The sequence below is a fragment of the Chaetura pelagica genome, unplaced genomic scaffold, assembly GCF_000747805.2.
Source record: "Chaetura pelagica isolate M959 unplaced genomic scaffold, ChaPel_1.0 scaffold344, whole genome shotgun sequence".
Taxonomy (NCBI): Eukaryota; Metazoa; Chordata; class Aves; order Apodiformes; family Apodidae; genus Chaetura; species Chaetura pelagica.
The window spans coordinates 6,153,552-6,166,297 of record NW_009953098.1 but is presented as its reverse complement, the minus strand read 5'-3'; the positions used below and the strand labels follow the sequence as shown (position 1 = coordinate 6,166,297).

At 35.9% G+C, this 12,746-nt stretch overlaps 1 protein-coding gene and 1 long non-coding RNA gene across 2 annotated transcripts in view; both read left to right on the top strand.

Moving 5' to 3' along the window:
- Window positions 1-9,758, top strand: part of THOC2 (THO complex 2) — a 40,119-nt gene extending 30,361 nt beyond the window's left edge. The window contains exons 28-37 of the mRNA XM_009997228.1: window positions 19-203; window positions 908-1,092; window positions 1,396-1,498; window positions 1,870-2,306; window positions 3,140-3,198; window positions 4,735-4,770; window positions 8,256-8,393; window positions 8,739-8,808; window positions 8,885-9,042; window positions 9,663-9,758. Of these exons, the coding sequence (XP_009995530.1) occupies window positions 19-203; window positions 908-1,092; window positions 1,396-1,498; window positions 1,870-2,306; window positions 3,140-3,198; window positions 4,735-4,770; window positions 8,256-8,393; window positions 8,739-8,808; window positions 8,885-9,042; window positions 9,663-9,758 (1,467 nt within the window). The remainder of the gene's footprint in view (window positions 1-18; window positions 204-907; window positions 1,093-1,395; window positions 1,499-1,869; window positions 2,307-3,139; window positions 3,199-4,734; window positions 4,771-8,255; window positions 8,394-8,738; window positions 8,809-8,884; window positions 9,043-9,662) is intronic.
- A 10-nt stretch (window positions 9,759-9,768) lies between these two features.
- The window catches only part of LOC104388276, a 4,037-nt gene continuing 1,059 nt past the window's right edge, over window positions 9,769-12,746 (top strand). Inside the window, exon 1 of the long non-coding RNA XR_719862.1 lies at window positions 9,769-9,890. This is a non-coding gene — a long non-coding RNA (uncharacterized LOC104388276). The remainder of the gene's footprint in view (window positions 9,891-12,746) is intronic.

Genomic DNA, 12,746 nt, shown 5'->3' with positions numbered 1-12,746 from the left:
ATTTCGTTTGTGTTCTAGGCTTCTGTGCACTGCCTTGAAACAGGTGAATACACACACATCAGAAATATCCTGATTGTTCTGACCAAAATCCTTCCGTGGTATCCGAAAGTGCTGAACCTGGGCCAAGCCTTGGAAAGAAGAGTACATAAGATATGTCAGGAAGAGAAAGAGAAGAGACCTGATCTATATGCATTGGCTATGGGGTAACAACACCTTACTTTAAGAAAGTGGTTAAAAATGGATCATGAAAGGCATCTAAAGACTCGGAACTGTTACAGTCCTAACATTTGATTTTTACCTTATCACAGAAGATTTCACTATCCTGCATCTCAGGGCTGACAGTGTGAATGAAAACTTTCATTTTGTGCTGGATGATCACTAATTTCCTTTCCAAGACTCTAGTAAACACTATATTTAAAGATTTGCACTCCTAAGAGCATAGCATAATTTTAGAGACATAGCATAGCACCAAGTAGACAGGAGGGAGAGTAAAATGAAGAAAGCCAAGGGCTGTTGATGTAAGACTGCTTAGATTTTGGAAGTTCGTATAATTCTAAAATGCTAAACTGTTACGTTTCACATCTTTCTGTGATGAATGCATGTGTGCTAGAGGGCCAATTGAGGTTGCCCTGGCATTTTAAAGATTTGTCAGTAGGCTGCTGCTTTGGTGTGTTTGACAGGGGTGTGTGTGATGGTGGTGATGAAGAGGGTGTGAAGGTAGGGCTGCTGCTGTGGTTTGATTTTTCTTTTCTTTTGAGCTCATCGATAAAGGGGAAGAAACTGCATATCAGTTGAGAAAAACTGTGAGATAAATACCAGATGAACAGTTAGATTAGATCCTCATTTAAAGTTCAGCCCATGTTTTGCTTTATGTTTGTGCATATTTAACAATCTGTGCGAATTGCAGCTATTCTGGGCAGTTGAAAAGTAGGAAGCCTTTCATGATACCTGAAAATGAATTCCACCACAAAGACCCACCTGCCAGGAATGCTGTCGCTGCAACAGTACAAAATGGGCCAGGTGGTGCTGGGATGCCTACATCTCTCACAATAAATACAGTTAGACTGGAAGAAGGCACTACTGAGGAGACTGGTAAACAAACCTAAGATTATTTATTTATTTTTTTGGTAAAATTATTCTGATGTTAAAGGGTACTCTCTCAGTTTTGCTCAGGAAATTGAAAAGAAAGCATCTAAATACTATGCTAAATGGGGTCTGGATGTGTTCTTCATTTTTAGTTGGTTTTGGGAGAGGGTGTTCACATTTCATTACCTATTTTAACTGTTAGCTACATGTGATCTTAGTAGAATAAGCTTTGGTACTTGTATTTTTTTTTGCTAATAGGATTTATATATTAACTGACTCAAATAAAGCTGTTCTCTTTTTTTTAAACAGATAAACTAAAGGAGAAGTCTCAGGGTATGGTGAAAGTTATTAATAAAGCTGTCAATGCTACACCAAAGGTGACAACAAGCAATGGAAACAGTGGTTCTAATAGGTGAGAAAAACTACTCTTTGACTCTTGTTTTCTTCCTTCCAAACCATAGAATGATACTTGAAACTGACCTGCCCTTGCTTTCAAGTTCCATATAAATTGTTCCCAGTTCTTCAAAGTTTAATATACGAGACTATTTTTTCCAAAATACACAGCTATATTGTTCTGACACTGTTGTTAAATACATTCCATTTTAGATAAATAAAGATAAAAGAAATGAGAAGATGTGCTTGTTGCTGTTCTGATTGAGACAACAAATCTGCCAGTGACTGCTTTAGGACGTTCTATCAAACCATCAGAAATAAAACACTTTTGTGATAAAACTAGAGCTGGTTTTGTATTCATGCTAACCAACCTTTTTATTTTTGATGCAGCAAAATCATTAAAGAAAAAGATGAGAAAGAAAAAAGCGGGAAGGAAAAAGATAAAGAAAAGAAAGACAAGACTCCAGCTGCCACTCCAGAGATGAAGGCACTTGGGAAGGATGGGAAAGATAAACCAAAGGAAGAACGGGTAAACAAAGATGAGAAAGCAAGAGAGATCAAGGAGAAAACGCCGAAATCTGACAAGGAGAAGGAAAAAGTCAAGAAAGAAGAAAAAGCTTCAAAAGAAGAAAAATCCAAGACAATTGTTACCATCGTTGAATCAAAGTCAACTGCAGAAAAGGAGAGAGAAAAGGAGCCATCCAGAGAAAGAGATATAGCAAAGGAAATGAAATCCAAGGAAAATACTAAAGGAGGAGAAAAGATGCCAGTAGCTGGGTCCTTGAAGTCACCTGTTCCCCGATCAGAAATATCAGAATCTGAAAGGGGTAAGTTGGCATATTTAATTTCTATTCTTGTCTTGAAAAATAGAATGTGTCACTGGAAAATCACTGAATGTCAGAAAATGCTAGAGAGGGTGAGAGAGAATTTGCTGATGTTTTGGCCTCTTGCTTTTAGATGCAGTTAGTGCTTAAAGTAGGTAGTTAGGATATCTTCAAACTGCAAACTGGAAATATATGAACTTCACATGTCTTCAGTGAGCATTTTCATAAAACCTGTCATTTTTTAATGCAAGTATCAATGGTCTTTTATTAACATTTATTTGTAGACCTCCGGCCTTGTAAATGTTTTGCAAAAAACCTCAAATCTACTCAAGAGCTTTTTCATAACTTTTGAATGGAAGGAAAACGGGATGTGGAAGATGTAGGCCTTTCTGTCCCTAAGAAGGACACAGAAAGCTTTATCAGTTGCTTCTTATAGTAAGGGTTAACAAATTCTTTATGTTGATATTTTAAGTTAAGCTGAGGCTGATGTTGTGTTTTATACTTGCACTGCTTAAGGAAAACCAAGTCAAGGAGGGTTGTAGTGCTTTTCATTAGGTTCACCTTTTCAAGGTCTTGACAGCAACTCTGAAATTCAGATACAGACGTATACAAAATTGAATTAGCATATTTTGCAGAAGTTTGTTCACACTGCACTTCTGCAAATTTCCATAAAGAGTCAAGACATCCTGATAACTTTAGATAGCCTAAAAACAATTCACATAGTAGTAAATCCTGAATTCTAGCTTAAATTATTTTGATCCTTCAGAAAGCTGTATTCGTAGGTTACCATCTTTGAAACGTGTTTTAATGATGCCTTTGTTCTCTTCTTTCCTCAGAACAAAAACGCCGCAAAGTTGATACTCATTCTTCTCCATCACATTCCTCAACAGTAAAGGTTAGTATAGCCTGAGGAAGGCAGCACCCATGTTAGGCTCACGAGTTTGGGATGCCAATGTTCGACTTCCTTCAAGTTTTGTGCCAAGTATACACTGGAGCCACTGGAGGTTTTATGTTGCATTAGAAAATGCATTCCTTTTCTTTATTGGCGGACTGTCTTTTTTTCTATAAAAATATTTTTAATTACCCAAAATAATGCTTCAAGGACCTAGCACAAATTTTGTAAATAGTGTTTGGAAATTGCAAGAGAATTTTTACACAAGTGCCTCATTGTTTTAAGCAGTCAGTTTTTTTGGAGTGCAATGGTAGCTACAAGCAAATGAGTCTTTGCAGCAGAGTGGAGCATATTTTTCTGCACTTCCATTGAAGAATCTATAGCACTGAAGATTCCTGGATGATACGGGATGTACGATACCTCTGAATTCATCAGGCTTCTTGATGAGCATCATACCGATATGTGCCTTCTAAGGAGGAGTCTTGAAAGGAGTTCCATTTTAAAGTCTCCTTGGTGATCAGTTCTGCTGTAGTTGTGTATATTCAGTGCGCATGCAGCTTCTGTTGTACCTTCCGTTCGAGGTTTGTTTATTTCCAATGGGTTCCCACCATGTTGAGCCCTGCGTTACGATAAAACCAGATGTGGCAACCAAGCCTACTACCCAGCAAAGAGAAACCCCAGGCATTCAAGCGCAGCACAAAACCATGGGCGTAGCCTACTTGAAGACTCAGGGTAGCCATTCCTTGCTCCATATTTATTTTATTTCTAAACCATCTATGTTCATGGAATCTTTGAATTTGCAGTACGTTGAACATTCAAAACTGTAAGTTACTAATACTTCATCGAGAGCACTGTGATGGATTATGTGCGCCTTTGACCTTCACCATCCTACCAACTTTAGAACAAGCTTTTTCATCTTACCAAATTAGAACAAGCTTTTCTTTTTTCTGGTTTTTCAAAGAGTCCATCTTTTTCTATGTAAGGTTTACTTGAAAGGTTTAGGCTAATTCAAAGAAGTGAAATAGCTGTTGATAGTTTTGAGGAAGCAGGTGAGAATGGTAACTAATCAAAATAGTTTTTCTTACCTGCTTTTTGTAAATGGTAATGTAAAGTCATTCTAGAGTGACTTCTACCACATTTAACTGAAAGTGGAGAAGATACAGGATTAAAAACTCTTCAAACATGTTTCATCTGTGTTTCAGATGTATTTAGTTAAGACTATTTTTTCTTTATATTTTGTATTGGCAGGAGAGTGTTTTTTCAGTTTTATGAAGTATTAGATAAAAACATTTTGTAGATTACTTAATAATTAAGTCTAGAGAATAGATTTGACTTGTCTTTTTTCCCCCCCCCCCCTCCTTCTCTCTTTTTAAAAAATATTTTGGTTCCTAGCTTTATTCAGTGTACAGTATTAACATAAGATTTATTCCAGAAGGAGTAGCTGTTTTTTGTTTCGAGGGTACGGCCATGCTTCCCAAAGTTCCTCTGGTTTCTGAAAACTATTCCAGCTTACGTGTCATCTCCATTCATTTTCTACAGGACAACCTCAACGAACTCAAGGACTCTTCAGCAAAGGTTTGAATCTTTTAGACACCACCAAAGTTTAATTTCATGTTCTGTTGCGGAGATACCTAAAGTTTCGGTCTTGTGGCAAACCCAATCAGAAATTTCAAATTCCATTTCCCTAAATGTTAGTGTAGTAACAGAGGGATTTTTTTTCAGGCTGCTACATAGAACCTCTGTATAGGAGAGAGGGATATGGAATCAATGTATTAAAAAATCCCCTGAATTTGCCATTCTGACAATATTTTTAAGAGATTTTTATGCTTCAGTATCTCTTCTGGTCCTCTCTGAAACTTAGACATTTGTAGAAATGTCCTTATCATTAAGTCATTTGTTTGGCTTAAGAGGTAATAGGATAGTTAAAATGGTTCTTAGAATAGTTAGGTTTTTTGATACCCATTAAAAAACCCAATTATTTAAAACAAAAAATACTACAGAAATATCTCTGCATTGCTTTCCCCTTATTACTGTTGTGTTCATGTTTAGTGCTATAGTGCTGTATTTCTAAGCATCACAGACAACCTCCTAATTGATCACCTATGTGTGTTTGCTTCCCATAAATGCACTTTAGATTAAGTATCTCATGACAATGTATGCTAAAGAATGCTTTCATAGAATCACAGAACACCAGGTTGGAAGGGACCTCGAGGATCATCTGGTCCAACCTTCCTTGGCAAAAGCACAGTCTAGGCAAGGTGGCCCAGCACTGTCTGACTGAACCTTCAATTTGTTTAATGTTGGAAATCCTCACTTGCCTGGGGAGATCATTCTCATTGTGAAAATTTTCCCCTTTTGTCCAGTCATAATCTCCCCATAAGTAACCTGTAACCACTATCTCTTGTCTTCTCCACTTGATTCCTTGTCAAAAAGGAGTTGCCATCATCTTTGTAGTTGCCCCTTACTTACTGGAACATGGTGATGAGGCCTCCCCTGAGCCTTCTTTTCTCAGGCTGAATGAACCCAGTTCTCCCAGCCTTTCCTCATACAACAGCCTTCCCAGTCCTTCAATCATCTTTGTGGCCCTTCTATGGACTTTTCAGCCTGTCCACATCTTTTTTGCAATAGTGGGGACCAAAACTGAACACAGTATTCCAGGTGTGGCCTGATAGTCACTGAGAAGAATAGGATATAAGTTGAATGACATTTTGGAATACTGTATTTTAGACAGATTTTGCAACTATTCACTTTTTCTTCCTTTACTATTTTAGTCAAGGTTCAACTGGTTAATTGGAACTTCACTCAAGTTTTCCTTACATAAGCTTAATTTTTATTTATAACTATTTATTTTGCTTATTAAAATATAGATGTGGTAATCAGGCATATAGTGGAGGTAGTTGTAATTAAATTACTAATGCACAACTTTATTTTTCCAGGCAATTTGAAAAGTTAGATCTTAGAATTAATTATAATGTGTTTGTATAGACTTAGCTGGAAGTGTACTGCAGTTGTGTGACTTTTTCATGGACTGTTTAAGTGCTCAGGGGATGGGGACTGTCCAACCCTTTCCCCTTCCTCTTCTAAATGTTGTTTTCTATTCTTTCCCACTTAATGAACTAACTTCCATTCTTGAGTGCCATTGTAACAGACTTAAGGCACTTCTTGACAATGTTCCCTTTATGTGATGTGAGGCAAGTTAAATCCTTTTCTTTACTGCCATGTACTTGTTTGGGGAAAGGATTACAGGCTTTCTGAAGCCTGTAAGATTTATGAACTCAGCTTCCACTGCAAGTTAGTAGAAGTCAAGGGTTGCTGTATAGATACAGGCTTTCTTTATTCCTGACTTTGCCCAGTTTCTGGGGCCAGACCATTGAAATGTTGGCTTGCATTCCAGGTTATAAAATAAATGGTACCAGAGTTGAGCTGGGTTTGTGTTTATTCTTGCTTTGGCCTCTTCCCAAGTTACACAACATACAACAGTGCCCATAATTTGATGTGCTTTCAGTTAGCAGCATTTCTAGAAGCAAGTTGATAAAGCCTGATGAGCTAAATCCAGTTTTTTCTTGTGAAGGGGAGTGGGAGGAATGTTTTCCAAAACTCTGGGATGTTAGAAGAGCAGTGGAATCTGTCAAACAACCATGTAAACTTAAGAAATGGAATAGGAGAAAGCAGAGCTGTTTGTGTTTGCTTTCTCACATGGAAAGCATCTCTGGAATACAACTGAAAGGGCCTGCATAAAAAATACCTCTTTGTAAGTCACTGTTAAAAGTTGACAGCAGAAAAAGGAGGATAAATTTACTTGTGGAATGGCAGTGTAGGAATAGAAGAAGAAAAAAAGATGTAAAAAAAGAGCAGAAAGAAAAGTATCTAATGAAAGGTGCAGTCTCTGGTGTTGGAGGATAATAAAATTCCAGTTAAATAATAAAAGGAGAAGAGACCCAGTATTGTCAGTGTGACTCGTAACAGTAACATCAAGTTTAGATAAGTTAAACATTTATCAGGACAGGGTTAAATTAATTTAAAAAATTAACCGATTTGAAATCATACTTGGTTTTGCTCAAGTGTTTTCTAGATTATTCTTTCCTAATCCACTTACCTCTTCCTTTGGTGTCCTTTTAAGATGTCTCTCTAAAAAGAAATACAGAGAACATTTTGAGAAAAAGATATCCAGCCTCCAGGCACCCCCAAATAAAATTGATAGCTCATGGAACTTGGAAAAGATTCAGCTATACTGATTTAAATCTGTATGTTTCTGTAACTTAAAATACCAAGCAAAGGTGTTCTTAATTTAAAATGTGGTCTTATTGGTATTTTATGAAAAATGTTTCTTAGAAGGCTCCAAATATTTAATTTTCTGTAATGTGCAGGCTACTTTGTGTGTACATACACAGTAGCATTTGAGCTTTCTCAAGCGTTATAGTTGAACTTACTGCCACTTACTTTCTATTCTCCCTTGCAATCCAGTTTATATTGAAAATACTCATCTTTGAAACTAGTATGTTTTACAGCATTTATCAAAAGTGCTTAGAAGAGAGAGAATAACAATCTAGAACACGTTATAGGGCAAAAACAGTTCTATGTTTGTCTTTTTACCATTTGAAGTTTAGGCTTAAGGTGGAGTTTTGTATTAGTTTAGATTAAAAACCACATTATTCAATACTTTGAGGATTAAGATTATTCTTTAAAAATTAATTAGAACCTGTTAAGGCAGCAGATTCCATTAACTCATTCCAGGCAAAATTGCAAGTGTTAAGTTAGGACAGGGATCTGCATATCTTGTTTCAACAGCACTGCTATCTGATCTGTTTTAATGTATGGATACTGGTAATAACACTGTATTTAGTATAAGTGTTTCTGTTAAGATAAATTGTTTGTGAATTTCCAGTGTTGAGAAAACAAGCTATGGGTTAAATTATAAATTACAAGTTTGAAAGTCTCTTCAATAATTTTTTTGTAAAGTATCAATGTACAATTTTGCTCTTTGAGCTGGATCTGTAACACTTTATTTACACATCTAGGAATACATATTAATATTTGGTGATATTGCCTTAATTTAACAGCACTACATTAACCACACTACTCCAACACTGTCCAAGAGTAAGGAGAGAGAAGTGGACAAGAAAGATTTGGACAAGTCAAGGGAAAGATCCAGAGAGAGAGAGAAGAAAGATGAAAAGGACAGGAAAGAACGAAAAAGGGTTGGTGAAATTTTTATGAACTAATTTAGAAAATTGGTAAATCTTTGAAAGGTTTTTGTTTCAAGTCCTTGCAGTAATGCTTGGTTATACAGCCTGTCCAAAGCAGAGTGATCCATATCAGGGTTGTTTTCCTTTGGTTCTGTTAATTTTTCAAAGGTCGGTTTACACTAATGTATTCAAAACTTCCCTTCAAAACCGATCTCAAGAAACTTTACACAGGATGTGATATCTCAGTTTCATTTTAAGTATTCAAAAAATAATTCTTCAAAGCAGCATTGTAAGCAGGTGCTACTTCAGGAGGATGATTTAGTCTGCTAACATCTGCATAATTGTATTTGGTGCCAGGATCATTCAAACAGTGACCGAGAGGTACCGCAGGATTCGACTAAGCGACGCAAAGAGGAAAATGGGACAAGTACGTATTTTGTTTTGTGTGTGTTTGCATTAGGCTTTTATGTGTTGTGAATTACAACTTTCTGTTGTCTTTTCAGCTGGTTCTTCAAAACACAGCAAGAGTGAAAGTCCTTCTGATTCCCCTCGCTTAACTGAAAAGGAGAAGGAGAAGAACAAATCAAAATCTTCAGGAAAAGAGAAAGGTGATTCAATTAAAGCAGAAAAGATGGAGAAGAGCTCCTCTGGCAGCAAAAAGGTAAAATAAGCTAAGATAATTTTGTTGATTTGATTTTTGTTGTTGTTGAAAGAACAAATAGATTATTTTTTCTTAAATTTTCTTGCTGCTTTATTGCCTAAATTAAAAAGTTATGGTGCGAATGTGTAGGAAAATGCTTCTGGAAATTCTGGCATCTTGTGACTTTAGTCACTCCTGGCAGGGTAAATTGGAGGAATACTTGAGTTAGGCAGTAGTCAGGAAAATTCAGAAATTATTCCAGATAATATTTGCAGGCTGGTTTGCTGAGCAAATATGTGAAAATGAGGTTAATTTACATATAAATTAGTCTGTCTTAAGATTTTCAAGTGCATGTGTCAGCACAGGGGGGTTTTTTTGTGAAAACGGGTAGGTATGTTGTAGTCATGTTTGTAAGATACCAAACAATAGTTCCCAGTTGTTTGAACTCTTTAGTGGTAGCAGTTGTCATAGAACTGGAAGACAAAGTTAGAATAAAAAAAAAAAAACCAAACTTGCGGTCATTCTAGCTGATTATTTTTTTTTAGCTGTGACCAGTTATAACTTGAAATATGTACAATCCTAATCATTCAGTACAATGTGTACTATAATAAAATATTTCCTTTATGTATATTTCTTTGAAGGAATCTAGACATGATAAAGAAAAAACTGAAAAGAAAGAAAAACGAGACAGTACTGGAGGGAAGGAAGAAAAGAAGCAATATCCTTTAACACATTAAACTTCTAAGGAAAACACAGAAAATAAACTTCTTTTTACTTTATGTAGTAAAATAATTTTCTTTTTTCCTTAACTTTGAATCTACTCATAAATCTTCAGACAAGCACAGATAATGAAGATTGTTCCAGATAAGGTAATTTTAAAAAATTTATTTACTCTGTTTAACTTGTTATCTCCTGTGGCTCTTTTTGACTGGTAAAGGATGTACAAATGAAACAGCCTGATTGTGAAAGGGCTGAAACTACAGAGGGTGGGTATTTTGGGATGGTTAGGGGTTTTTTTGTGTGTGTTTGTTTTTTGTTGTTGTTGTTTTTCATTCTATCCAAGAGAAAAATCTTTCCCCATCATCAGCATAGAGATTGTGCAGATATTAAATTATTTTGGGGGAAGTGTGGGGTGGGGGTCAGTAAGTGCATGTTTGGCACTTTTTCCAAGAAAGTGAAAACAAAACCAAAAGTGAATGTGTGATCCTGATAGTCGTCAGTCTTGGTAATTTACCTATTAAGAACATCTTGCCTAATATGTTGGAAACTTAAAGTTTTGTATCCTCTTATTTTTTCTTTAACAAAAGGACTATATTTTAAACCAAATTGTTATATAGTGTAGTAAGTCAGTTTATTATCTCTGCTTCATCTTTGATCAGATTTGAGGAGGAAGAAACCAAAGGAAATCTTCCACATGGAGGCATTGACTGTTTGCAGAAAGAAAATAAACTATTCGAATATTTGCAGAAAGAAAAGGAATTATTTGACTATTTGCAGAAAGAAAAGAAACTTCAGAGTATTTTGAGTAACCTATAATCAGATTTATGTTTTTTTATATATATACAGAGCTTTTAGAAAAATAAATTGTTCTTTGAAGCTGACAGTGTTCTGAATTTATTTTTTTTTCAGACCTATGCAGATATGTGGAAACTTAAATTTAGCTTTAGGGATATGATGGTGTCTTGTTTTTGGTTTGTTTTTTTTCTTCTTTGCATCTAGCCATCTAAAGAATGTCAGTGTTTCATTTTCAGTTATTTGGGGAGGAAAGGAAATTGCCCCAGTGAACTTAAAATTTGTTCACCTGAGCTACCCAACTTGAGTCACACACCGCTGCCAATCTTTCTACATAAAGCAGTGGACAATTGTAAATTTTAAAAAGTGTATATGTGTTGGGTAAACATGAACATAACTGGTAGTATTCAACAAGTATCAAAGGTTATGGCTTTTCTCTCTGTCCACGTATTTCTTAACGTTTGTTCTGTATTTATAACTGAAGAATTGTTTCAGTGAAAACTTTGTAAGTTCAGTGAGCACTCAACGTGAACTCAAGCAGAAATGAAGTAGATATAATTTTTTCTTCAGTTACACATTTTTCAAGATTTGAGATTATTTGCTTTCATAAAGTAGTATTTTTCTGACTACTGAACAATACATGAGGCGGACAGTTTTCCTTTTTGTCAGGAAAACAGATACTCTTAGGAGGAGGACAACATTTTGAAATGTGCAAGCCCTTTTTTGTCTCAGATTTTGAAGAAGGATTGATGAGACTGAAAATTTTTGTTCTCATGACTGTCTTGGCTGGTCTACAAAGTGATGCTGCCTTTCATCAAGTGATGCTACTTTTCACCAACATGATTTGTTTTGAATTCCATTTAAAGATTGGAGGGGGAGCTTTTTACTGTGAGGATGATCAAAAAGGACAACAGTTTGCCCAGAGGAGTGGCAGAGCTGCTATCAATCAGAGTATTCAAAATGTAACTTGGTGGGCCACAGCTCTGATCAACTGGTTCTACTCAAGCCTGCTTTTTGAGCAACAGTGTTGGATTGCACAGTCTTCAGATATCCCTTCCAACCTCATTGTTTCTGAAATTCAGTTATGTGGGTATCAGGTTTGAGAATACTTAAGGTGATATTATATGGCAAAACTTACTGGAGAGATTTATTGGCTGTGGCCTTTCTCTGTCTCCTAATGTCTGTACTTGCTTTAGTTGTCAGAGAAGGACCATGACATAGTCCTCATTTCTTCTCTTTGCCTCTAACTAATACAACAGAGACCAAATCTGAAAGGTGTAAATGCTTTGCTGTTGGGGAATTCTTTTCCAAGAGGCCTGAGGATTATAAAAATGGCTTATATAACTTGGCGTTTTGATGAAGGTCCAATAGAACAAAAAACAACAATTGAATTTTGAAATCTTCCAGTGGTCCCAGAATGTCTTCTGGAAAAGTCTCCATGTGTGAATTGTGGCCTCAAAGAGCAAAGAGAGGATTATTGGAAAAAGGTCTCAAAAATTTCATTTGATGTGGCTTGTTCTGCCAGTGAAGTTGAGGGCAAATATGTGGAGGCCTAAAAAAGCTCATGCTGGTACCATGTGCTCTTTGGAGGATACTGGGAGAAAGCAGGATAGGAGCTCAGATTATTGCTTCTTAGTAGTATTTCTTTTTGGTTTATCTTCTTGGAATAATAGAATGTGCTTCTGTGAGTAGCTTCCAAACTGAAAATTCTGACCACTTTCTTGGAAAGAGTATAATATTAAAGAGTTGTATTTTGTCCTTCGTAGCCATTATTGTCTGATCAGTGTGGATGGATCCCAGGTTTTTTTCCCCATTTCTTTAAATGTTGCTTTTGAAAAAAAAGAAGGCAATCTTGGTAGATTAAGTACATTACTGAGGTACTTACACCATCTTTAATAATAAAATTTGAAGTTTTATCTTGACCAGCAATTAAATGAAAAGTGAGGATTGTAATCAATTAAAAAAGCACAACTTTATTTTTATGACTGACATGATTTTAGCAACAAGTGAGGTAAATGGTTTTTTATAGCAACACAGTTGTGGAATCTAATCCCCTGCTCCCATGTGTTAAATGTCTTGTAACACTTTTCCTAATGTACAATGTCTGATTGACTGCATTTATTTCTTGCCTAATTTAGATAGTAATATCTAAAAGAGTTTTTACCTTCACAAGTGACTACTTGTTTTGGTTTTTTTATTTGTATCTTCAAATT